The sequence below is a fragment of the Chiloscyllium plagiosum genome, chromosome 10 (assembly GCF_004010195.1).
Source record: "Chiloscyllium plagiosum isolate BGI_BamShark_2017 chromosome 10, ASM401019v2, whole genome shotgun sequence".
In the NCBI taxonomy this organism is placed as follows: domain Eukaryota; kingdom Metazoa; phylum Chordata; class Chondrichthyes; order Orectolobiformes; family Hemiscylliidae; genus Chiloscyllium; species Chiloscyllium plagiosum.
This window is the reverse complement of record NC_057719.1, coordinates 29,162,586-29,189,197: the sequence shown is the minus strand read 5'-3', so window position 1 is coordinate 29,189,197 and position 26,612 is coordinate 29,162,586. Positions and strand designations below refer to the sequence as shown.

Here is a 26,612-nt window from a genome sequence, read left to right as displayed (position 1 = left end):
AATGGACTTTTAAAGATGATGTGGGTACAGGGATGCTGGTGAATTTTGGGATATCTGCTGAGTCAGCACTAAATGAAGATGTATAAGATTGGACAAGAGAACTTACTAGGCTTCATGGCGAATATCCTCCAATAAACTCAATACCTCAAAAACAGTGTGATTCTGATCCAAACTGGGTTCTAGGGATTGCTTCCATATCTACTGTGATTGAAGCTGGAATACTTACATGGCAAATACAGAATTGAGACTGAGGCTTCCAGGAGTGAAAAGGTGTCCTGACTCCCATTGATCTTATGTGAAAGATAATACCTTTGACAACGGAACATACCCTCAATGTAACACTTAAATGTCAGCTGAGATTATGTGTTAAAGCCAGAAGGAAAAACTGAACATGCAATAGGCAAGAATGCAACCACATATCCAAGACTAACATTTAATCTGCAAAGATTAAGGTCTACAAAAGTCATGCAAAGGAAAAATGAAAGATTAGTGGAAACTTAAAGGATTGCAAAAATAGTATTTATTAGCTGTATATACCATTGCTTTTGGGATTCCAAAAGTCTCCTGTGGAAGTTTGTGCTTAATTTTGCAATGGGCCTGAAATACAGATCTGTATCCTAGTCTAATGGATCCCCTAATGCCAGTAATTCACCCCCTTCATCTGAAGGCAATATATTATGTTGATTTCTTTTGCAATGTCACAGGATGTTGCTGGATACAAAGATCAAAAAAACCAATTATAACTCAGGAAAAAGTTTAGTACTTCCCTAAGTGTGGAAAAGCATCATCTTAACTATCATCTCAGAAATTATTCTCAACAAATACATTGATCCATCTGCTACATAAGTGCCTAACTTAGCTTTCAAAACTAATCTTAAAACAGCAAAAGATAAAATTCTAAAATTGATAAAAAAGAAAAAACACAGAAGACACTTACTAAATATAACTTCACATAAGTGAAAAGCATACCTGCTTCTGTCTGTGACTGCTGTCTTACAAGTTTGAATGGTTTCAAAGTTCGTATTGATCTCTGAATAACTATTCCATGTCTCTGAGACTGTGTTTGTTCAGTACTCGGTGCAGTATTCATAATAATCTGGTATTCATGCTGTTCATTGCTGCAAACAGATTTTGTATGCAGTTACATTAGACTTAACTACTAGGTAAAGTCACCATTATCTTATTAGAGAAAGGAAACTCATGGTGAATTAACCTGAGGGTCAGTAAAATAACTCCACAGAGGCTGGTATCCCATCACCAAATCACCTTTATTTACATGTGGAAAGGCCTTGACACTGGTCCAGCTCTCGCAGAGCCAGCTCTGGATGTCAGAATATCTAACACTTCTTTTTTTTTTGTTATTTGTCAAAGTGACCAGAACTTCTGACACTCTTGCTCATCTTTTATTTTACCCCCATACTACCGCAACACTTCTCTTTATATCTGTCAGCCAGGGCTCGTTGATTGGACCAGATTAACAGTCCCAATCAGGAAACTCATACTCTATGAGGTCTACTGGCTGACTTCACTATAGCCACCATGCCACAGACAACGGGAAAGATTGCGAAGGTAGGACCTTCATGGTACGTGTTGTATATGGGACTTATTTGGGAGACATCATCAGAAACAGAGCATTTAGACAGCTTCAGTTAATTTGTGTCAACATGGATTCATGAAGAAGGGTAGGTCATATCTGACTAATTTTGTTGAATCATTTGAGGTCACAAGCATGGGGAATAGTAAAATGTCTACCAATTTTGTTCAGAAAACACTGGCTAAGGCTTGGCACAACATATTATCAAAAATAACAGCACATAACATTTGAGGTAGCTTTGGGACAGAGGATGCCAATTGGTTTAACACAAACATTCCGAGAGTTGTGATAAAGTGGATGAATTTGGACTACGCTAACAATGTAAAATAGCATGGAAAATATTGCCAAGATGTTTAAAAGTAAACAAGTAAAGGTGACAGTGAGAAGAAGCATTTGAACTCATTTCATGAGCATTAGTAGAAAGGAAATCAGAAACTGAAAAATCACCAATCAAGTCATAGTTTCCACTGCTAACATAGTCAAATTTCATCAACCAAGATTCTTTCTAATATAACAGGGAAAGCCACAGCGGCCAGGTCTCTGGCACTGAGCCTGGCTCTGTGGCTCAGAAGGGAATGGGGGAGAATAGAAGAGTGATAGTGATAGGAGATTCAATGGTTAGAGGAACAGGCAGGAAATTGTGTGTTCGCGAACAAGATTCCTGGATGTTATGTTGCCTCCCGAGTGCCACGGTCAGGGATGTCTTGGATTGAGTCCACAGGATTCTTAAGGGGGAGGGTGAGTAGCCAGAAGTTGTGGGATACATCAGTACCAATGGCATAGCTAAGAAAAGGGATGAGGACCTGAAAAGTGAATTAGGGAGTTAGGTTGGAAGCTAAAAGGCAGGACGAGCAGAGTAGAAATCTCAGGATTGCTACCGTTACCATGGCTAGTGAGGCTAGGAACAGAGACTGATTGCAGCTGAACATGTGGCTGCAGAACTGGTGTAGGAGGGAGGGTTTCAGATATGTGGCTCATTAGAATACTTTCTGGGACATATAAACTGGAGGGGTACCAATATCCTGGGTAGGAGATTTGCTAGAGCTCTTCGGGAGGGTTTAAACTGAGATTGGCTGGAGGATGAGAACCAGATTGGTAAACAGGCATATACAGTGTGCAGAGAGTCTGTGATGAAGGAGAGACAGTTGATAGGGCAAAGTTGCAGTCAGTATGATGGGTTGAAGTGTGTCTATTTTAATGCAAGAGGGGTCAGGAACAAGGGTGATGAACTTAGAGCATGGATCAGTACTTGGAGCTACGATGTTGTGGCCATTACGGAGGCTTGGATATCATAGGGGCAGGAATGGTTGTTAGATGTTCTGGGCTTTAGATATTTCAAAAGGAATAGGGAAGAAGGTAAAAGAGGTGGGGGAGTGACATTGCTAATCAGGGATAGTATAATAGCTGCAGAAAGGGAGGTCATCAAAGAGTGTTTGTCTACTGAGTCATTATGGGTGGAAGTCAGAAACAAGGAAGGTGCAGTCACTTTATTGGGAGTTTTCTATAGACCTCCCAATAGCAACAGAGACATGGAGGAGCAGATTGGGAGGTAGGTTTTGAAAATTTGCAGAAGTAACAGCATTGTTGTTATGGGTGACTTCAATTTCCCTAATATTGATTGGAACCTCCTTAGTGCATATAGTTTGGATGGAGGTTTTGTCAAGTGTATCCTGACTCAATGAAGAAGGGCTTATGCCCGAAACGTTGATTCTCCTGCTCCTTGGATGCTGCCTGACCTGCTGCGCTTTTCCAGCAACACATTTTTCATAGGCCGACTACAGGGAATGCTATATTGGATTTGGTGCTTGGCAATGAACCAGGTCAGGTGTCAGATCTCTCAGTAGGAGACCATTTCAGGTGATAGTGATCACAACTCCCTGACCTTTATGGAGAGGGATAGGAGCTGATGGTATGGGAAAGTATGTAATGGGGGGGGGGGGGGGGATTACAATGCTATTAGGCAGGAACTGTGGAGCATAAATTAGGAACAGATATTCACAGGGAAATGCATGACAGAAATGTGGAGGTTGATTAGGGAGCACTTGCTGTGAGTGCTGGATAGGTTTGTCCCACTGAGGCAAGGAAAGGACGATAAGGTGAAGGAACCTTGGATGACAAGAAATATGGAACATCTAGTCAAGAGGAAGAAGGAAGCTTACTTAAGGTTGAGGAAGCTAGGATCAGACAAGACTCTAGAGGGTTACAAGGTAACCAGGAAGGAACTGAAGAAGGGACGTAGGAGAGCTAGAAGAGGGAATAAACAAGCTTTGATGGATAGGTTCAAGGAAAACCTATGTACAGCACAAGAGGATGGCCAGAGTGAGGGTACAGCTGATCAGGAATAGTGGAGGAAACTTGTGCCTGGAGTCAGAGGAATTAGGGGAGGTCCATAATGAATATTTTGCTTTAGTATTCACAAGTGAGAGGGACCTTGTCGTTCATGAGGACAGCGTGACACAGGCTGATATGCTTGAACAGATTGATGTTAAGAAGGCAGATGTGCTGGAAATTTTGAAATACATGAGAATAGATAAGTCCCCTGGGCCAGATTGGATATGCCCAAGGTTACTAAGGGAAGCGAGGAAAGATTTGCTGCACCTTTGGCGATGATCTTTGCATTCTCACTGTCCACTGGAGTAGTACCAGATGATGGAGGGTGATATATGTTATTCCCTCGTTCAAGAAAAGGAATAGGAATAACCCTGGGAATTATAGAGCAGTCTTACGTCGGTGGTGGGCAAACTATTGGAGAGGTTAATGAGAGACAGGATTTATAATTATTTGAAAAAGCATAGTTTGATTAGAGACAGTCAGCATGGCTTTTACAGGGGCAGGTTATGCCTCACAAGACTTATTGAATCTTTGAAGGTAGCCTTCTTGAAATGCTGCAGTCCATGTGTTGTAGGTTGATTCACAATGCCCTTTAGATAGGCAATTCCAGAATTTTGACACAGTAACAATGAAAGAACAATGATAGATTTCCAAATCAGAATGGTGAATGGCCAGTAGGAGAAAGTTGCAGGTGGAGGTGTTCCCATGTATCTGCTGACTTGTCCTTCTAGATGGAAGTGGTTATGGGTTTGGAAGATGTTCTCTAAGGATCTTTGATGAATTTTTGACTGTATTTTGTAGATAGTATACACTGCTGCTACTGGACAACAGTGGTGGAAGGAATGGGTGTTTGTAGATGTGGTGCCTATCAAGCAGGCTGCTTTAACCTGGATGGTGTCAAGCTCCTTGAGTGTTGTTGGAGCTATAACCATCCAGGCAAGTGAGGGGTATTCCATCATACTCCTGACTTATGCCTTGTAGATGAAGGGCAGGTTTTGGGGAGTCAGGAACTGAGTTATACACTGCAGTATTCTTAGCCTCTGACCTGCTCTTGTAGCCATTGTGTTGATGTGGTGAGTCCAATTGAATTTCTGTTAAATGGTAACCCAAGAATGTTGATAGTGGGGGACTCAGTGATGGTGGTGAGATTGTTTGTATTGGAGACTGGAACTGCCTTTTTCATTTGTGTTCTGTGAAAGTTACTTGCCACTTGTCAGCCCAAGCCTAGATATTGTCCAGATCTAGATGCACTTTTTCACTTCCAATTAGATGAAGTAAAACCCGTATTTATTGTCCATTCCCATTTGCCCTGGAGCTGGGGGTGGTGACCTTCCTTCTTTAATCCCTTTTGTCCTTAGAGTGTTGGGACGAACAGAGCATTAGAATGGTAATACAGTTTCAACCCAGGATGGCATATAACTAAGAGGTAAATTTGCAGAACACATAAATCAGGATTAAGAAAAAAGAAACTTATAGTAGGTAACAAGGATTCAACATGGCACAGAGTCCCCAGAGCAGTATAAAAGCTGCCACGGGTTGGGGGAGGATGGAACTTAGAAAATAAGTCAGGAAAACTGAGAGAATCAGAAAGCCTTGGTAGGTACAATAAAGGAGAAAGTGAGTCTGCAGATGCTGGAGATCAAAGTTGAAACTTTATTGCTGAAACAGCACAGCAGGTCAGGCAGCATCCAGGGACTGCCTGACCTGCTGTGCTGTTTCAGCAATAAAGTTTCAACTAGGTACAATAAAGGAAAATCTTTAAAGAGTTTTTGAAATAAAAAAACAGCAAGAGAGTAATTAGGGAAATTAGGACAAAAGTAATCTGCATGTGAATCGAGAAGATGTGGGCACCGTCCTTAAAGAATACTTTGTGTCAGTCTTCACAATGGAAAAGGTTGACTCAGGTACAGGTATCAAGGTGAAAGATTGTGAAACAACAGAATAAATTAATAAAGAGGGAAGGGAGGTACAGGCATATTTATGAGCCTTAAAAGTGGAAAAATATACTGGCTTGGATATGATGTAAGCCAGGCTGCTGAGGAAGGCAAGAGCTATGGCAGTCATTTTCAAATCAGAGGACTGCTAATATTGTCCTGTTATTAAAAATGGGAAGACATGGACCAGAGAATGATAGGCCAGTCAGTCTAACTTCTGTGGTGAGGATGTTATTAGAAATATGGGTAGAATATAATTGCACTTGCAGAGACACAAATTCATCATGATAGTCAGCTCGGATTTAGAACATAAAACATAAAACAGTGCAGCACAGTACAGGCCATTTGGCCCACAATGTTGTGCCGAGCATTTTTCTTAATCTAAGATCAACCTTACCTATACACCTCTCAATTTACTGCCTCCATGTGCTTGTCCAGCAGTTGCTTAAATGTCTGTAATGTCTCTGACTCTATGACCACCACTAGCAGTGCATTCCACGCATCCACCACTCTCTGCATAAAGAACCTACTTCTGACATCTCCCCATACCTTCCTCCAACCACCTTATAAATATGACTCTTCATGACAGCCATTTCTGCCATGAGGAAAAGTCTCTGGCTATCTACTCTATTTATCCATTTCATTACCTTGTGCACCTCTATCAAGTCACCTCCCTTCCTTCGTCTCTCCAGTGTGAAAAGCCCTAATTCACTCAATCTCTCTTCATAAGACATGCTCTCCTATCCAGGAAACATCCTGGTAAATCTCCTCTGCTCCCTCTCTAAAAGCATCTACATCCTTCCTATAAGGAGGTGACCAGAACTGGACCCAATATTCCAAGTGTAGTCTAACCAGGGTTTTATACAGCTGCAGCAAAACTTCTCAGCTCTTAAACTCAATCACCCGTTAATGAAAGCAAAGCACCATACACCTTCTTAACAACCCGATCAACTTTGGTGAGAACTTTGATGGATCTATGTACGTGGACCCAAAGATGCCGCTGTTACTCATCATTGCCAAGAATCCTGTCTTTAACCGAGTATTTAGCATTCAAATTCGATCTTCCAAAATGAATCACTCTGTATTTATCCAGGTTGAACACCATCTACAACTTCTCAGCCCAGCTCTGCATCCTGTCACTGTCTTGTTGTAGCCTATAACAGCCTTCAACACTATCTACAACACCACTGACCTTTATGTCATTGGCAAACTTACTAACACACACTTCCACTTCTTCATCCAAATCATTTATAAAAACTACAAACAACACAGGCCCAGGAACAGATCCCTGCAGGACTCTGACCTCCAGGTAGAATACTTTCCATCCACTACCACTTGCTGTCTTCTTTCGGCCAGCCAATTCTGCATCCAGACAGCTAAATTCTGCATCCAGACAGCTGTATCCCATACCTCCTAACTTTCTGAATGACCCTACCATGGGGAACCTTATCAAATGCCTTAATGAAATCAATATACACCACATCCACTGCTCGACCTTTGTAAACTTGTCTCGTCACATCCTTAAAGAACTCAATAAGACTTGTGAGGCATGACCTGCATCTCACAAAGCCATGTTAACTATCTTTAATCAAACTATGTTTTTCCAAATAGCTATCAATCCTATCTCTTGGAATCCTCTCCAGTAACTTGCTTGCTGCAGATGTAAGACTGATTGGCCTGTAATTCCCAGGGACTTCCCTATTCCCTTTCTTCAACAGAGGAAAAACATTCGCCTCCCTCCAATCATCCAGGACTACACCCATGGAGAGTGAGGATGCAAAGATCATCACCAGAGGTGCAGCAATCTCATTCCTCGCTTCCCAAAGTAACCTTGGATATATCTGGTCTGGAGAAAGTGAGGTCTGCAGATGCTGGAGATCAGAGCTGAAAATGTGTTGCTGGAAAAGCGCAGCAGGTCAGGCAGCATCCAGGGAACAGGAGAATTGACGTTTCGGGCATAAGCCCTTCTTCAGGAATGAGGAAAGTTTGTCCAGCAGGCTAAGATAAAAGGTAGAGAGGAGGGACTTGGGGGAGGGGCGTCGGAAATGTGATAGGTGGAAAGAAGTCAAGGTGAGGGTGATAGGTCAGACTGGGGTGGGGGCGGAGAGGTCGGGAAGAAGATTGCAGGTTAGGAAGGCGGTGCTGAATTCGATGGATTTGACTGAGACAAGGTGGGGGGAGGGGAAATGAGGAAACTGGTGAAACCCGAGTTCATCCCTTGTGGTTGGAGGGATCCTAGCCGGAAGATGAGGCGTTCTTCCTCCAACCATCGTTTCGCTGTGGTCTGACGATGGAGGAATCCAAAGACCTGCATATCCTTGGTGGAGTGATAGGGGGAATTGAAATGTTGAGCTACAGGGTGGTTGGGTTGGTTGGTCCAGGTGTCCCAGAGGTGTTCTCTGAAACGCTCCGCAAGTAGCCGGCCTGCCTCCCCAATATAGAGGAGGCCACATCGGGTGCAAAGGATGCAATAGATGATATGTGTGGAGGTACAGGTGAATCTGTGGCGGATATGGAAGTTTCCTTTGGGGCCTTGGAGGGAGGTGAGGGGGGAGGTGTGGGCACAAGTCTTGCACCTCCAAACGGACCCCACCACCAAGGATATATTTCCCACCCCTCCCCTATCAGCTTTCCGTAAAGACCACTCCCTCCGTGACTCCCTCGTCAGATCCACACCCCCCACCAACCCAACCTCCACTCCCGGCACCTTCCCCTGCAACCGCAGGAGGTGCAAGACTTGCGCCCACACCTCCCCCCTCACCTCCCCCCAAGGCCCCAAAGGAAACTTCCATATCCGCCACAGATTCACCTGCACCTCCACACACATCATCTATTGCATCCTCTGCACCCGATGTGGCCTCCTCTATATTGGGGAGACAGACCGCCTACTTGCGGAGCGTTTCAGAGAACACCTATGGGACACCCGGACCAACCAACCCAACCACCCTGTAGCTCAACATTACAATTCCCCCTCCCACTCCACCAAGGATATGCAGGTCTTTGGACTCCTCCATCGTCAGACCACAGCGAAACGACGGTTGGAGGAAGAACGCCTCATCTTCCAGCTAGGAACCCTCCAACCACAAGGGATGAACTCGGATTTCACCAGCTTCCTCATTTCCCCTCCCCCCAGCCTGTCTCAGTCAAATCCATCAAATTCAGCACCGCCTTCCTAACCTGCAATCTTCTTCCCGACCTCTCCGCCCCCACCCCAGTCTGACCTATCACCCTCACCTTGACCTCTTTCCACCTATCACATTTCTGACGCCCCTCCCCCAAGTCCCTCCTCCCTACCTTTTATCTTAGCCTGCTGGACAAACTTTCCTCATTCCTGAAGAAGGGCTTATGCCCGAAATGTCAATTCTCCTGTTCCCTGGATGCTGCCTGACCTGCTGCGCTTTTCCAGCAACACATTTTCAGCTCTATATCTGGTCTGGTTGTGGGGACTTATCTATCTTGATGCTTCCCAGAATTTCCAGCACATAAACAGATTGATATTAATAAAGTGTAAGCCTATGAACCTGGTTCATGGTATTCGCACTATCTATTGAATACTGAAGCAAAAAACACATTTAGGACCTCCTATTCAGACTCCTGGCACAAGTTCCCTCCATTATCTCTGATTGGTCCTACCCTCGCTCTGATCATTCTCTTGTTCCTCACCTGAGTGTAGAACATCTTTGGGTTTTCCCTAATCCTTTCTGCCAAGGCTTTCTTGTGACCACTCCTGGCTCTACTCAGTCCATTTTTAGATCTTTCCTAGCCACCTTGTAATCTTCTAAAGCTGTGCCAGATCTTTGCTTCCACAACCTTAAGTAAGTTTCCTTCTTCCTCTTGATGAGAAGCTCCTCTTCTCTTGTCATACAAGGCTGCTTCACCTTACCACTCCTTGCCTGTCTCAGTGGGACAGTTATCCAACACTCGCAACAAGTGCTCCATAAAGAGCCTCCACATCTCTGTTGTGTATTTTTCGTAGAATAACTGTTCCCAATTTATACTCCACAGCTCCTGTCTAATAGTAATATACTATCCCCTCCCTCAGTTAAGTACCTTCCCATACTGACTGTTCCTATCCCTCTCTATAGCTATGGTAAAGGTGAGGCAGTTGTGGTCACTTTCACCAAAATGATCTCCCATGAGAGATCTGACACCTGGCCTGGCTCATTGCATAGCACCAAATCCAATATCACCTCCACTCTAGTCAGCCCATCTACATATTGAGTTAGGTATCCTTCCTGGCCACACCTAACAAAATCGGCTCCATCCAGGCCATCTGCATTAAGGAGCTCCCAATCAATATTAGGGAAGTTGAAGTCACCCATAACAACAACTCTGTTACATCTGCACCATTCAGAGATCTATTGTCTAATCTGTTCTTCCATCTCTGTCCTACTATTGGAGGGTCAATAGAAAACACCCAATAAAGTGACTGAACCTTTCCTGTTACTGACTTCCACCCATACTGATTTAGTTGAGAAAACCCTCCTCAACAACCTCCTTTTCTGCAGCTGTAATGCACTGTCTAATTAACAATGCTATGCTCCCTCCTCTTTTACCTCCCCACCTCCCCCCCCCATTCTTTTTAAAAGATTTAAACCCTGGAACATCCAGCAACCATTCCTGCCCCTGTAAAATCCATATTTCCATAATGGCTACAACATTGTAGTTCCAAGTATTGATCCATGCTCTAAGTTCATTACTCTTATTCCTGACACTTCTTGCATTGAAACAGACACACTTTAACCTATCCCTTTGCCTATCAACTGTGGATCCTTCCTGACAGACTCTCTGAATTCTATTTCTGCCTGTTCAACAACTACCCTCTTCTCTGATTTGTAGGTCTGGATCCCATCCCCCTGCCAAGCTAGTTTAACCCTTTACGAAGTGTTCCATCAAAATTCTCGCCCAGGACATTGGTGCCTCTCCATTTTAGTGTGACCCTTCCTTTATGTACAGGTCCCAGCTTCCCCAGAAGGTACCCCAATGATTCACATATCTGAAGCCCTCCATCCTGCAACAGCACTATAGCCATGTGTTTAGTGGCACTCGCTCCTTGTTCCTCACCTCACTAGCATGTGGCACCAATAGTAATCCTGAGATTACTACTCTGCTTGTCCTGCTTTTTTAGCTTCCAACCTGAAATCACTTTATAGATCCTCATCCCTTTTCCTAGCTATGTCATTGGTGCCAATGTGCGCTACAACTTCACCACAACCTCCCATGCCCCCCCCCCTCCCCCCCCTCCTTCAGAATCTTGTAGACTCGATCAGAGACATCCTGGACCCTGGCACCTGGGCGGCAACATACCTTCCAGGAGTCCCGTTTGCGACCACAGAATCTCCTGTCCCTTCCTCTAACTGTTGAGTCTCCTACTATTAGCGCTTTTCAATTCTTCTCCCCTTCCCTTCTGAGCCACAGAGCCAGGCTCAGTGCCAGAGACCTGGCCACTATGGCTTTCCCCTGATAGATTGACCTCCCCAACAGTATCAAAAATGGTGTACTTATTATTGAGGGGAAAGGCCACAGGTGATCCCTATACTGTTTGCCTGTTCCCTTTCCATCCCTGATTGTAACCCATCTACCTTTTTCTTCTACCTGCCGTGAGATTACCACCCTAATGGCAGTCCTCTCTATTACCCCCTCTGCCTTCTGTTAAGGAACGTTTGTGTTTGACATGACTGGTCAGTAAGATTAGATTACTGGGATCCAGGGACAGATAAACAATTGGATACAAAATTGGCTTGATGGTAGAAGACAGATGTTGATGGTAGAGTATTGTTCTTCAGACGAGAGGCTTTTGACCAGAGGTCTACCACAAGGATTGCTTCTGGGTCCACTGTTGTTTGTCATTTATATCAACAATTTAGTTACGAACTAGAGAAGGTATGTTTTGAAAGTTTGTGAATGACAACAAAATTGGTAATATCATGGACTGTAAAGAAGGTAATCTCAGAGCATGACGAGATCTTGATCAGACAGGACAATGGACCAAGAAGTGGCAGATGGAGTTTAAGTTAGATGAATGTGAGGTATTGCATTTTGGTAAAACAAGGCAGAGTAATGGTAGGGCCCAGGATAGTGCTGTTGAACAGAAGGAGCTGGGGTACAGTTTCATTGTTCCTTGAAAGTGGAGTCATAGACAGACAGAGTGGCGAAGAAGGTGTTTGGCACATTTTCCCTCATTGGTCAGAGCTGAGTATACAGATGAACCTCGAGTATCCAAAGGACACAGGTGGTGAGTATTTTGTTCGGTTAATTGAATTCTGGTTAATCAAATGCCAGATAACATAGTTAGCCAAGCATCGGGACCTTGTGATCTTGCTGGATAATATGATATTCGGATAATCGAATACCGGATAATCAAGGTTCCTCTGTAGAAGTGGGGACATCATGTTTCGGCTGTACAAGGCATTAGTGAGGCTACTTTTAGAATACTGTGTAGTTTCCAGAATCCTGCCATTCTGGTTGTTCATTTGCACGAGAACATGCCTGTCCTGCACTCTAATCAACTAGTCCCAATCCACATTCTCCAAGTCTTGCCTAATTCAATTATAGTTGGCTTTTCCCCAGTTTAACGCCTTCATCTGAGGTCCACTCTTGTCCTTGTCCATAAGTATCCAAAAGCTAATGGAATTATGGTCACTAATCCCAAAATGCTCCCCCATTGAAACTTTGATCACTTGGCTGGGCTCATTTCCCAACACCAGATCCAGTACAGTCCCCTCCCTTGGTTGGATTACCTATATACTGTTTCAAAAAACCCTCCTGGACACACCTAACAAATTGCTCCCGATCCAAACTCCAGCACTAAGAGAGTCCCAGTCAATATGGAGAAAGGTAAATCACCCAGCACAACAACCCTGTTATTTTCACATTTTTCCAAAATCTGACTACATATCTCTTCCTCTATCTCCATCTGGCAGCCAGTATTGTGATTGCATCCTTCTTATTCCTGTGCACGACCCATAATTCCTCATTGCAAGATCCCTTTAGAGTGTCCTCCCTCAGCACAGCCATGATATACTCCCTAACCAGTAATGCAACACTTTTGCTTCCTCCTCTGTCCTTTTCTGTGAAGATAGAACCAAAGTATGTAGTCAATTCTTCTTTTTCCCATTAAAATTTCCTCCACTTCTGATTGTAAAAGCCTATATGTGGCACCTTGAGCCCTAGCAAAACTGGAATCAATAGGAATCAAAGAGAAAACTCTCCACTGGCTGCAATCATATTTGATAAATAGCAGTATGGTTGTGCTTGTTGGAGGTCAACCATTTCAGCTCCAGGACATTCCTCAGGTAGTGTCCTAGGCCCAATCATCTTCAGCTGCTTCATCAATGACCTTCCCTTCATCATAAGGTCAGAAGTGAGGATATTCACTCATAATTGCACAGTGCTTAACAACATTGAAGACTCCTCGAACACCGAGGCAAACCATGTCCAGAAGCAGCAAGACCTGGACAATATCCAGACTTCGGCTGACAAGTGACATTTGCACACACAAATGCCAGGCAATGACCATCTCTAATAAGAGACAATCTAACCAATAAAGCTTGATATTCAGTGATGTTACAATCACTGCATCGCTCATTATCCACATCTTGAGGGTCACCATTGGCTAGAAACTTAATTGGATCATAGAATCATCAGAATTCAGAGCGAGAGTAGGCTATTCAGCCATTTGAGCCTGCTCCATCATTTAACATGATCATGGCCAATCTTATCCTGTCTCAACTCCACTTTCCTACCTGCTCCCCATAGCCCTTTACCCCATTTTTCATAAGAAACATATTTATTTCCTTCTTGAATCTGTTGATTGATTCAGCTTCCATGGCACTCTGTGGCAATAAGCACCACCGATTCACAATGCTCTGTGAGTAGCTTCTCCTCATCTCAGTTTTGAACCTAACTCCTCTCACAGTATATCTACTTTCTCCTCTTCAAGACTGTCTTACAAGGGGAGCATCTGTTTCACATCCATCTTATCAATCGCCTTGAGCATTTTATATATCACAATCAGATCACCCTCATTTTTCTGAACTCCAGCAATTACAAGCCCAAGGTATTCAACCACTCCTGATACAACAATGCTTTTATCTCTGGAATTAATCTTGTGAACCTCCTCTGTACAGCCTTCCATGCCACCATATTCTTCCTCAAGAAAGGAGACCAGAACTGGACACAATATTCCAGATGCGATCTCGCCAGTGCCTTATGTAATTATAACAGTACTTTTTTTACTTCTGTAATACTGTAGTTTTGCAATAAGTGCCAGGATTCCATTTGCCTTTCTTATTATATGCTATATCCGCATACCCACTTTGTGCAATTCAGGCACAAAGATACCCAGATATCTCTAGACTGATGCACTTTGAAGCTGCTTACAATTTAAATAATAACTTGCCTTTTTGTTTTTCTGGTCAAAATGGGCAACCTCACACTTATCCACATTAAACTCCATCTGTCAGATTCTGGCCAATTCTCCTGGCCTATTATAATCCATCTGTAAACTCTTTATCTCCTCATCACTGGAAGGATCACTACCTCCTCATCACTACCTGCTTTCCCAATTACTTTAGTATCATTTGTGAACTTTGCTATGCTACACTCTGTCCCTGCTTGCAGATTATTTTTATAGTTTGTAAATAGCTGAGCACCAAGAACTTGGAAGTCGCTTCACTTGGAAGTCGCCACTGATGATGTTACCTAGCCAGGTAATGAAACATCTGGATATCAAACCTACAGCCCAGCAAGCAAACCTACACCCTAAACCTCAACCTGAGCTACAAACCTTCACAAACCTTGCATTAGCATGTTTCCCATTCACTAGTACCTTTCCAGAATCCAGGGAAATTTTGGAAAATCATAAATAAGGAATCCACTATCTGTATGAGAGTGAGCTATAGGGAACATCAAAACTGACTGTAAACATTTCTATAGATGTGTAAAGAGAAAATGATTCGTGCAAATTAATGTAGGTCCCTTACAGTCAAAAAAAGGAGAATTTATAAGAGGGATCAAAGAAATGGCTGACAAACTAAATTCATACTTCTGTCTTTACAAAACAGGTCACAAATAACATACCAGCAATAATGGGGAACACAGAGTTTAGTAAGAGGTAGGAACTGACACAAATTAAATTAGTACAGAAATAACGTTGGAGAAATTAATGGGATTGATGGCTGATAAATCTCCAGGCTCTGATAATCTACATTTCAAAGTACTTAAGGAAATGGCCCTAGAAATAGTGGATGCATTGGTGTTCAAACTTATCTGAAGAAAGATGCTCTTGTAACACATTCAATACAGCAAAGGTTTACCAAATTGATTCCTGGAAATTCAAGACTGATGTATGAGAAGAGATTAAATCTTCCAAGATTCTTTAAACTCTGGAATAGTTCCTACAGATTGGAAGGTAGCTAATGTAACCCTACTATTTAAAAAGGGAGATAGAGAAAAAACAGAAACTATAGATCAATGAGTCTGACATTGTTCATGGGAAAGATGCTAGACTCCATTATCAAAGATTTATATACTGGAGAACTTACGAAATAGTGATAGAATCAGACACGGTCAGCATGGATTTACAGAAGGAAATCATGCTTGATAAATCTACTGCAGTTGTTCCAGGATGTAACTAGTAGAATTGATTGGCGGAACCAGTGGATGTGGTTTCTGTGGAGTTTCAGAAGGCTTTCAACAAAGTTCCACTTAAAGATTGAATAAAATTGATTGATAGAGAATTGAAATGGACAGAAAGTTGGCTAGCAGACAGGAAATACAATAGGAATAAGTATTAGTTAATTTCTGTTAGAATTTTACAGGCTTCTATAAGATCGCACACCACCCCCCCCCCCCCCCGCAAACTAAATTCTTCTAAACTCCAGTGAATGATCAACTCCATCTCTCTTCACACATCAGTTTTGAATTTGAATTTATTTTTCTCTGAATGGCAGGCATTTGCAGATACAGTGTAATGTAGATAAATTCGAGGTTATTAACTTTGGTAGCAAAAATAAAAAGGCAGACTATTATGGGCGGCACGGTGGCACAGTGGCACAGTGCCACACAGCGCCAGAGACCCGGGTTCAATTCCCGCCTCAGGCGACTGACTGTGTGGAGTTTGCACATTCTCCCTGTGTTTGCGTGGGTTTCCTCCGGGTGCTCCGGTTTCCTCCCACAGTCCAAAAATGTGCAGGTTAGGTGAATTGGCCATGCTAAATTGTGTTAGGTGCAGGGGTAAATGTAGGGGAATGGATCTAGGTGGGTTGCGCTTCGGCAGGTCGGTGTGGACTTGTTGGCCGAAGGGCCTGTTTCCACACTGTAAGTAATCTAATCTAAATCTATTTGAATGGCTGTAAATTGAGAGCAAGGAATACTTAATAAGATATGGGTGTCCTCATGCACTAGTTGCTGAAACTAAACACACAGATGCAACAGACAGTAAAGAAGGCAAACTGTTTGCTGGCCTTCATAGTGAGAGATTTGAGTGCTGGAACAAGGATATTATGCTGCAGTTACACAGGGCATTGGTGAGGCCACACTTGCAATATTGTGTGCAGTGTTGCTCTCCTTATCTGAGGAAGCATGTTCTTGCTATAGAAGGAGTGGAACAAATCATTTACCAAAGTGATTCCTGGGAATGTAGAATTGACCTGTAAGGAGAAATGGAATCTGTCATTTACTAGAGTTTAGAACAATGAAGTGGGGCGAGTGGAATCTCATAGAAACCTGTATAATTCTAAAAGGAGTAGATGAATTAGATGCAGGAATAATGTTCCAAATTGTTGGGGGATCATAGGTTAGGGCTGAAATAAAGATATCTTTCTTCACCCAAAGAGTGGTAAGCCAGTGGAATTCATTACCACAGAAAGTGGTTGAGGCCAAAACATTGTGTGTCTTGAAGGAAAGGTAGATAATGCTCTTGTGGCTAAAGGGATCAAGGGCAACTAGGATCAGGCAATAAATGCTGGCCAGCCAGCAATTCCCACTTCCCACAAGTTAACTAGAAATATCTGTCCATACTCAATTGTCTCCTTTTATCTGCATTCTTAAGTGTGCCACAGCAGCAGACTGTAGTGTACGCAGACAAATCAATCCATATTTCATACACAGAACACTGCCTTTTTGAAGTAAGTTCCCAGTAGAGGGTAAATTGGTGCTGCAAGCCCAACCCTAACAATAACATGCAACCAATCCACAAAAATGTGATCAATTCCAGACAGGGTACGTGAAGTACAAAAAAAATCTGTGAATGCTGGAAATCTGAAATAAAATTAGAAATTGCTGGAAAAACTCAGCAAGTCTGAATTTTCATCTTCAGATCCAAAACATTCTGAAGAAGTGTCACTGGACCTGAAATGTTCACTGCTTTTTTTCTTGATACTTGATTTTCATCTGAAACTGTCTGAATTGCCCTTCATATCACACAATCAGAAATTGCTGGCAAAACTCAGCAGGTCTGGCAGCACCTGTGGAGAAAAATACAAAGTTAACATTACAAGTCCAGTGATGCTTCTTCAGAACGTTTTGGATCTGAAGATGAAAAATCAGACCTGTTGAGTTTTTCCAGCAATTTCGGATTGTGTATATGAAGTGTAATATAAACAGTTGCAATGGTCTAGTGGTATTATCACTGGATTGTTAACCCAGAGACCCAGTTAATGTTCTGGGGACCCATGTTTGAATCCTACCACAGCAGGTGGTAGAATTTGAATTCAATAAGAATCTGGAATTAGGAGTCTAACGCTGAGCATAAGTCCATTGCCAATAGTCAGGAAAAACCCATCTGGTTCATGAATGTACTTGAGGGAAGAATATTGGAATCTATACCTGGTCTGGCTGACATGTGACTCCAGACCTGCAACAATGTAGTTGACTCTTAACTGCCCTCTGTGTGATTAGGAATGGGCAAGAAATTAAAGTGCAGCTGGTGATGTCCATATCCACTGAATATAAAAAAAATCTCAGTGCCTTGACATGTCCTAAAAATTTTCAAAGGTAGCTTTTCTTTAAGATTGGTTGAAATGCTACTCAAATCAATAGGGGTTGATTAGTTCAGTTGGCTGCAAAGCAGATTTGTGATGCTAACAGCATGAACTCAATTCTCACTCTGCCTGAGGTTACCATGAAAGGTTTAGATCAGAGTGGTGCTGGAAAAGCACAGCAGGTCAGGCAGCATCCGAGAAGCAGGAAAATCGACGTTTCAGGCAAAAGCCCTTCATCAGCTATTCCTGATGAAGGGCTTTTGCCCGAAACGTCGATTTTCCTGCTCCTTGGATGCTGCCTGACCTGCAGTGCTTTTCCAGCACCACTCTGATCTAAACTCTGGTTTCCAGCATCTGCGGTCCTCACTTTTGCCTAGTTACCATAAAGGTACCACTTTCTTAACCTGGCCTAAGGAATGGTTACCCTCAGATTAATTAGCTACTTCACTCAAATTATTATCAAGTTTGTGCTCAGATCAGTTTTAAAACCATAAGACTCTTAATGATGTTCCAAGCAGCAAATACAGCTTGGGTTTTCCGGAAAATATAGTCAAATGCTTGTAAGTCTATGATGTATAATCTAAATGATGAGAGAAAAAGAGGGAAAACAATGAGGAAAGAGACAAGAAAGCAATTGCAAGTTAAAAAGAGATATAAATAAAGATGAAAGTGGTACAAATAATAGGGAAAAATTAAATATGAGTGACAAAAAGGTATTAATTGGTGGCTTCTTCTCATTAAGTCCTTTTGTTCACAAAATGTCTTGTGGGTTCTCATTGGCAGTTTTCCCACTCCATTGATGTTTTTGATTTGAAGCTTCCCCATCTTTTCAGTGCTCGTTTGTTATTCGACTTTTAGCCATTCCAAGATGAAATGGCGAAAGTGTAACAGCAGGAAGGCAATATAAGATGCTTGATAGGTACAATACATTTAACTACAGGTAGATTAGTTCATTGAAAAGCTTACCAAGCAATATTATAACAGTTCAACATCAAATTATTTATATTTGCTAAAATTATTTACTAAATTTTAAAATCCTACCATTGTTCTTGTTCCTTTGAAGTGACAATATTTGGCAAATTATTGAAATGCAACAGATCTGATTGAAGTTCATTTATTTCTTTGAAACTCTCAGAATCACCAAACTGCATGATAAAATTGAAATAAATTAAAGGTTTCAAATTGCAAAATGCAAAAATTAAACAAGTATTTTATATTTCTTTATTAAAATATTACTGCAGTATTCTTCCCAATGAATATATTTTAAGTTAGCTGATATAAATAAATGTAATGAATGTTGCAATGTTCTTGATGGCATTCTAAAATAAATTTCAGATTCTATGAAATCATGTTATACAGTGTATCACTGTTTTGTCATCATATTTTAATTTTAAACTTCAATAATAGTTCATGTTTTCTAATTAGAATTCATAACAGACATTAGCAACTGAAATTTGAATGGTGTATTTGTACAAAAGGCATTTACAGAATTGAAATATAAATCTAGACACACAAAAGTTACCTGTGCTGCATTCTCTTGTTTTTCATATTGCCTCAGTGATGTTTTCTCTTGTGCCAATGTAGTAATTTGCTTCAAATAGTTTTCTGTGTCTATTTTTAAAGTGGCACTATAATGTTAAGGGAATAACATAAAACAGTCGAAAACTTCATGGTAAGTACAATAGGAACTTGACTCCACAGTCATGTACAAGAACACTTCATTCACATTACCAGTTGCACTTACACTTAGCATGTGGAGTGTATATTCTGTGTTAATTTGAAGAAATTCTGAAATAATATTCAGTGACTCTAGCAATTTACAGAGTTTTAGTGCTTTTTAGGCAGAATCTTACAGAAGCCTGAATGATTTATGTCTTTTTTCTGTTTTCCTCCTGGTATAAAGGAGAGGCAGGTACTATAGGGGATGAAAGTTGGTGGCATAGCTGTTAATTTTGATGTGGGGGAAAAGTGTCCTGAACCAGTGAATAGGTAGAAGAGAGGGAATGCAGATTTAACAGTGTAGGGGGTAACTGTGAATGAGAAAATATATTGCAGGTGTGTGAGTGGTAGAGCCTTGGTAGGAGGTGAGCATTGTAACAAAGATAGAAAGAGATGGTGACACTTGTGTGAGAAATGGAGAATGACATTAACCTTTTTCTTACATTGCTGTGAATTCTGGGTGGCAACTTGCAGCATGCAGGCATGGTTTGCTGTTGTTGCCTCATCTGCTGATCCTGAGAGAAGAAGTCATCCCTTCTATTACCACCCTTCCAGCAGGACCTCCAGGTCACTGGCTGCGAAGTGAGATGAAAATTTTGCTTCTCTGCCATGTCTGGAGCAAATGTCACAAACCATGCAGGGCAGTTCCAGGTTGTCACTATGTGTCTGGGTGTACAATAGCCTTTTAAAGATAGCACGTGCACCAGAGATACTGGTCAATTCTGGTATATTGCAGCAGTTACAAGTTGTTCCAGGAATGGTACGTAGTTAGATGGAGAATGAATCAGATAAGTAGGTCACCAATGGAAGTGGAGTAGGTAGTTATCGAGATAAATTTGATAAAATACAGCAAGAAAATGCACTTGGACTCACAGCAAATGTCCCTCTAAAAACTTCAACAGACCTGGCACTTAGAAAAGACAATGTAAGATTTAGCCCAATAAAAACAGAAGTTGCTGGAAGAGCTCAGTAGGTCTGGTAGCATCTATGAAGAGAAACCAAAGTTAACATTTCGGGTCTGATGATCCTTCCTCAGATCCAAAAACTTAACTTTGATTTTTCTCCACAGATGCTACCAGACCTGTTGAGTTTTCCCAGCAACTTCTGTTTTTGCTTCTGATTTACAGCATCCTCAGTTCTTTTGGTTTTTATTTAATAAGGTTTAGCCCCATGGTTTCATTTTCAGGTTATGTATGACTACAAACCCAATCTGCATTTATATTACAAGTAAAGCATCAGAGTAAAACAAAAACACTTTGTACAAATGCTACTATCATAGTATTTTAGAATTTTACAATAAGGAGACTATTAGACTCATCGTGTCTGTACCAGCTCCCGAAACAGCTGTCCAGCTAATCCTAATTTCCAGCCCTATCTCAATAACCCTCTAATTTTATTACTTTCAAATGTATATACAGCTTTCTTTTGCAACCTCCTCTGGAATCTGCCTCAACAAATCTCCCAGGCAGTGCATTCCAAATCCTAACAACACTAAGTAATAAAAAATTTCCTCATTTCACTCTTAGCTTTCTTGCTGACAGTTTTGAAATTGTGATCCCCTAGTTATTGACATATGAACTAGTAGAAACAGAATATCTTTCTTTACCCTGTCAAAATTGTTCGTAATCTGAACACTTCAATAAGGTCACCTCGTAATCTTCTTTGCTTCAAAGGGAATAAGCCCAATCTCTCAATCTTTCTTTGTATTTATAATCCTTCATTCCTGGTACCATTCCAGTGACTCTCCTTTGATCTCTGGGCTTTAACATTCTTCCTTAAATGAAGTGTCCAGAACTGAACTCAATTCTTCAATTTAATCCTTAAAGTGCCCAGGACTGAACTCAATATGCCAAAATGCAATCTGACCAATGATTTGTAGAGGTGCAGCATCACTTCTTTGTTTTTATACTTTATGCCTCTATTTATAAACTCAAAGATCCCATAAGCCTTCTTAGCAATTGTTTTAATTTGCCTGGTCAACTTCAGAAAATCATGCAGATGAAGGTCCCTGCACTCTTGTACTCCCCTCAAAATTGGACCATTGACTGTACATTGTCTGTCTCTGTTTCTTCTACCAAAATGCCTTGCTTCACATTTCTCTGCATTGAAATTCATTTGCCAAGTATCTGCCCATTTGGCCAACTTGCCAATGTTCCTCTTAAGTTACTCAACAATATCCTCAAACTCACTATTTTCCCTGGCTTAGCATTATCTACAAGTTTAGAGATTTTGCCCTTAACACTCATCTCCAAATCATTTATATAAATCAGAAAAACCAAGGGTCCCAACACCAATCCCTGGGGAACACCACTTTCAACTATATCTACCCTCTCAGTTTCCTTCTTTTATCCAAGTTCTAATCCATGCTTCCAAGGACCATCCAGCCCAAACATTTCTAATTTGCTAACTAACACTGCCATGTGGCACCATATCAAATGCTTTATGGAAGTCCAAATATACAACATCTAAAACATTACCTTCATCTACTGCATATATCACCTCATCAAAGAACTCAATTAAATTTGTCAGACATGACCTGCCTTTGACAAAGCCATGATGACTGTTCAGTATTTACTTATTTTTCTGAATGTGTATATATACCTTCTGCCATATTATGCCTCCATCAAGCGACAATCTATAGTTCCCTGCGTCAGCTTTTGTCCCTTTTTTAAACAACTGTGTCACATTTGTAATCCTGCAGTCCCCTGGGACTAATCCCATGTTCAGACAGGTCTGGAAAATTTCGGACAATGGCTCTGCAATTTGCTCCCTTAACTCTCTCAGCAATCTAGAATATATTCCATTCGGGTCTGGCAGCTTCTCCACCTGGAGTGCCACCAGCCTTTACCTTCTTTATTTATCACCATACTGTACAATTGCTTAACACCTAGGTTTTCCACTAGACCATTGTCATCATCTTCTAATTTGGTAAAGATAGAAGCATTGTCACCTCATCAAAGAATTCAATCAAATTTGTCAAACATGACCTACCTTTAAGAAAGCTATGATGACTGCTTAGTATTTACTTATTTTTCTGTAAGTGTATATTCTATGAGTGCCTTTGTGTATCCTTTGCTTCAGTCAGCAGCTTAAACAGCGTGGTTCTTATGGGCCCATTCTATCCTTCATGAACCTTTTACTATTAATATGTTTGAAGAACATTTTACTATTTGTTTTAGCACAATCTGCCATCTTTTCCTCATGCTTCCTCTTAACCTTCCTTATTCCAGCTTTCTGCTTTCAGTTCCCAAATTCTGATCATTATACTCAGTGCATTTACATACATATATACAATTTAACCCTGTCCTTATCTCTTTCTTGCCCATTGGAAGGCAGCCATTTCTTTATTCACTGTCAACACTGAAGCCGTCCTTCACTTCCTTTCCTCCACACACCATTTCTCTTTATTGCCCTTTATAGTACTTCCAAATCTAGACCCATTTGTCAACTCACCCTCTGACTTACAAGTTTAAATTCATCCCCACTACACTATTTACTCTTTCAATGAGAGATTAGTTCTTTTTCTACTCAGGTGAAGCTCATCTCTTCTGAACAGCTTTCTCCTTTCCCAAAAGTGATCTCAATGTTTTAACAATCTAAGCCCCTCCATTCTACATCACCGCTTAAGTCACGCATTTGCCTCCCTGATCTGCCTTTGCCCAGATGGTAAAGCTCTTGGCACAGGTAGTATTTCAGAGATTACTGTCCTGGGGAATCTGTATTTCAACCAACTCCCTAATTCCTTAAACTGATCCTTCCAAGTTGTCCCATTTGAAGTTGTTGGTTTACCACTACCACTACCGTCCCTTTCCAGATGTTTATCCAGTTGTTCCATGATGTTCTAAACCCTTGTACTAGGAGGCAATAGACAATATGGGATTCATGATGTCACCTGCAAACTAGACTGTCTATCCTATTCCTCAACCTATTAAGTCACCCATTATTACTACTACCTTATTAATCTGCCTACCAACCTCTCTCTCTTTTCCTAGTGTAGCCTCAGGCACCATGGTACTGTAGTTTTCTTTCAAGTCATCCAGCACCAGCTCAGTTATGTTGCTCACTAAATAGGCATCTAAAGTTTCATACCTTTGCTTCAAGGAGTCCTGATGTCTCCATTTCTTTTGACAAATGCTCACCCACTCATCTGCCATCTCTACTCTTGATGTGGAATGACCACTCTCTCGTATGACTGATCCATACTATAGAGTGAATACAGCTTTGCATTACCTATTTTGCAATCATTTACCTTCTAAGCCCTCTCTTTTTCATGAAATAGAAATAGTTTTTAAATATTGCAGGAATAAATCTATATTGATACAGTAATAGAGAAAAAATCATGGCAGAAGCACTACCTTTAAGATATTTAAGATATTATGCTGATCAAGACAATGGCTGTTGGAACTATCCATCCTGTGCAGTATAAAAGTTGCCTTCCCCAAGCTAATGTATCAGGTCTTTACTAGTACAAAAAACATACTTAGGTAAAATGTTATTCCGCCTGGACTACAACTCTATACTTATGGACTATGTGAAAAACTGGCAGATATTGAACTGTTGCACTCTTCCTAGATTAAACAAGAAGAGAACTCATGTGGTCCCTTTGAAATCTAGGTTTGTTCAATACCATGAGTTGTTTGACACTTTGATCTTTTACTATAAATTCAATAAGATCCTTCCCCCCTAGTTACCTGACGAAGGAGTAGTACTCTGAAAGCTTGTACTTTCAAATAAACCTGTTGGACTCTAACCTGGTGTTGTGTAATGTTTATCTTTGAAATGTGGTCTGCTCTATAATGTAGGCTGCAAGTTATCTGCTAAATATAGGAAGTCACTTTAGAAAACCAGCCATGCAAAGCTTTTAAGGACATAAGAGATGGAGTTCATTGCCCTTAACTGTGAGAAAGCCTGGCTTTGGAAAATATAATTGGGTCCTGTGCTGATGGTTGCTGAACAACCCTTTCAGATTTTTTTTGTTTCAAATAGTCTTGGGAGTTAGAAGAACATATCCAAGGCTTGAAGTAAAAGCTGCAAGTCACTCTTTCCTCTCTTTATTAACAATATTAGGAATCTGATAACATTTCCACATCTCAGTATTTGGACTACCCTGTAAACCCTGAGAAGCTGAATTGTGATCACTCTCCCAAGACTTGGAACCAGTCTGATTTTCAACTGAACAGACTGAACTGCCTGGAAACGAAGTTGCATCAAGACACTATTCAAAAGGGCCACAACACACTACAGCACACCAGAACTGCAAAAAGAGGAAGAGGAACACCTGTACAAGGAATTTGCCAAAAACGATACCCGCGCAATCTCATCAACAGATGCCTAAGAGAAAGACAACGGAACGAGGACATGCCGCAACCCAAAGGACTAGCCACACTACCATACATCAGGAGCATTTCAGAACTGACAGCCAGACTACTGCGACCCCTAGGACTTATAACAGCACACAAACCAACAGCCACCCTCAGACAACAACTCACTAGAACGAAGGGCCCGATACCCAGCATGAGCAAAACTAATGTAGTGTACAAAATCCCATGCAAGGACTGCACAAAACACTATATAGGACAAACAGGAAGACAGCTAACGATCCACATCCATGAACATCAACTAGCCACGAAACTCCACGACCAGCTATCCTTAGTAGCCACACACGCAGACAACAAGCAACATGAATTCGACTGGGACAATACTACCATTATAGGGCAAGCCAAACAAAGAACGGCCAGGGAATTCCTAGAAGCATGGCACTCATCCACAAACTCCATCAACAAACACATCGACCTGGACCCAATATACCGGCCACTACAGTGGACAGCTGAAACTGACAACCGGAAGCGGCAGGGACAGGCCACTATAAATGCCGGAGGAAACACCACAGAAGCGCTTCACAGGAGGCTCCCAAGCACTGAGGATGTCACCTAGACAGGGGACGAAATGTTTGCAACAAAAATTTCCAGCTCGGCGAACAGAACCACAACAACGAGCACCCGAGCTACAAATCTTCACCCAAACTTTGAAAATCTTTCTTCTGTCTGTGGCTGTCAGAAACTTGATTTTGTCAACAAGAAAGCCAATGGACTATGAAAATCCATTAATTTTACCTTTTGTTTCTCAGACCATTGCCCAACAATGGTGTTTTACTTTTGCCTTTTCAAACTAGCATCTCTGCAGGGTCTTTGTTGCCTTGTGTGTTGTGTAAATTTGCTGGTATTGGGATTAAAAGAAAATATAGCTCTAATTGCAGATTCTCATTTCGGTGCTAACCAACTTTTTCTACCAGTTTTAGAAATGAATTTTGTTTCATAATAAATGAATTATTTTTAAGTTGATTAAAGAAACCTAGTGAAAATCTCATTGTCTTGCAGGTAATCTTAACTTTTCGTATTTCTGTGTTCACATATACCTACACAAAATGGACATAACAAGTACCTTTGTGTTTGCATTCCCCTCCAAAACCAGGTTTTCCAGCAGTTAAAGGCAATGAACTCTATCTTTTTTGTCCCTAAAAGCTTTGCTTGGCTGCTTTTCTAAAGTTACTCAACTTTCTATATTTAGCAGGTGGGTCATAGCCTACATTAAACAGGAGACCACATTTCAAAGAGACCACATGTGTTCTCTCCTCCTTTAGTAAAAATCTTGTTTAATCTGACACTCCCATTTATTCTTTCTTACAAATGATTCAATGAATGCTGAATAAAAGGCAGTTAGGTTGACAAATCTTTAACATTAATAACAAATTATGGAATAAAAGTCACAAACAACTTAACATGTTATTGCACATTACATTCCCCCATATTTGTTAAGTACAAACTAGACACCGATAATGCAAAGATATCCAAGGATATCTAATGGCATATATCTGTTACGATGAAGTTTGATTCCAATTAAAACCTTTTGTAAGAATACTGGATGCAAAAGTATGAACCATAGAATCCCTACAGTGCAAAAAGAGGCCATTTGGCCCATCAGGTCTGCAGTGACGCTCCAAAGGGCCTGTATCCACACTGTAGGGATTCTATTCTATTCTAAAGAGCATCT

At 41.3% G+C, this 26,612-nt stretch overlaps 1 protein-coding gene across 2 annotated transcripts in view; it reads right to left on the bottom strand.

Annotated features, from left to right (window-relative positions):
* Positions 1-26,612, bottom strand: part of LOC122553468 (protein SIX6OS1-like) — a 168,985-nt gene that overhangs the window by 75,281 nt on the left and 67,092 nt on the right. The window contains exons 2-4 of one of the 2 annotated variants that reach the window (XM_043697256.1): positions 19,366-19,471; positions 18,885-18,988; positions 970-1,118 (exon numbers count right to left, since the gene is read on the bottom strand). Coding sequence is in view for 1 of the 2 variants with exons in the window: in XM_043697255.1 (XP_043553190.1) it covers positions 18,885-18,887 (3 nt within the window). In the remaining variant the exon portion in view is untranslated. The remainder of the gene's footprint in view (positions 1-969; positions 1,119-18,884; positions 18,989-19,365; positions 19,472-26,612) is intronic. The other variant, XM_043697255.1, reaches the window with a different exon arrangement.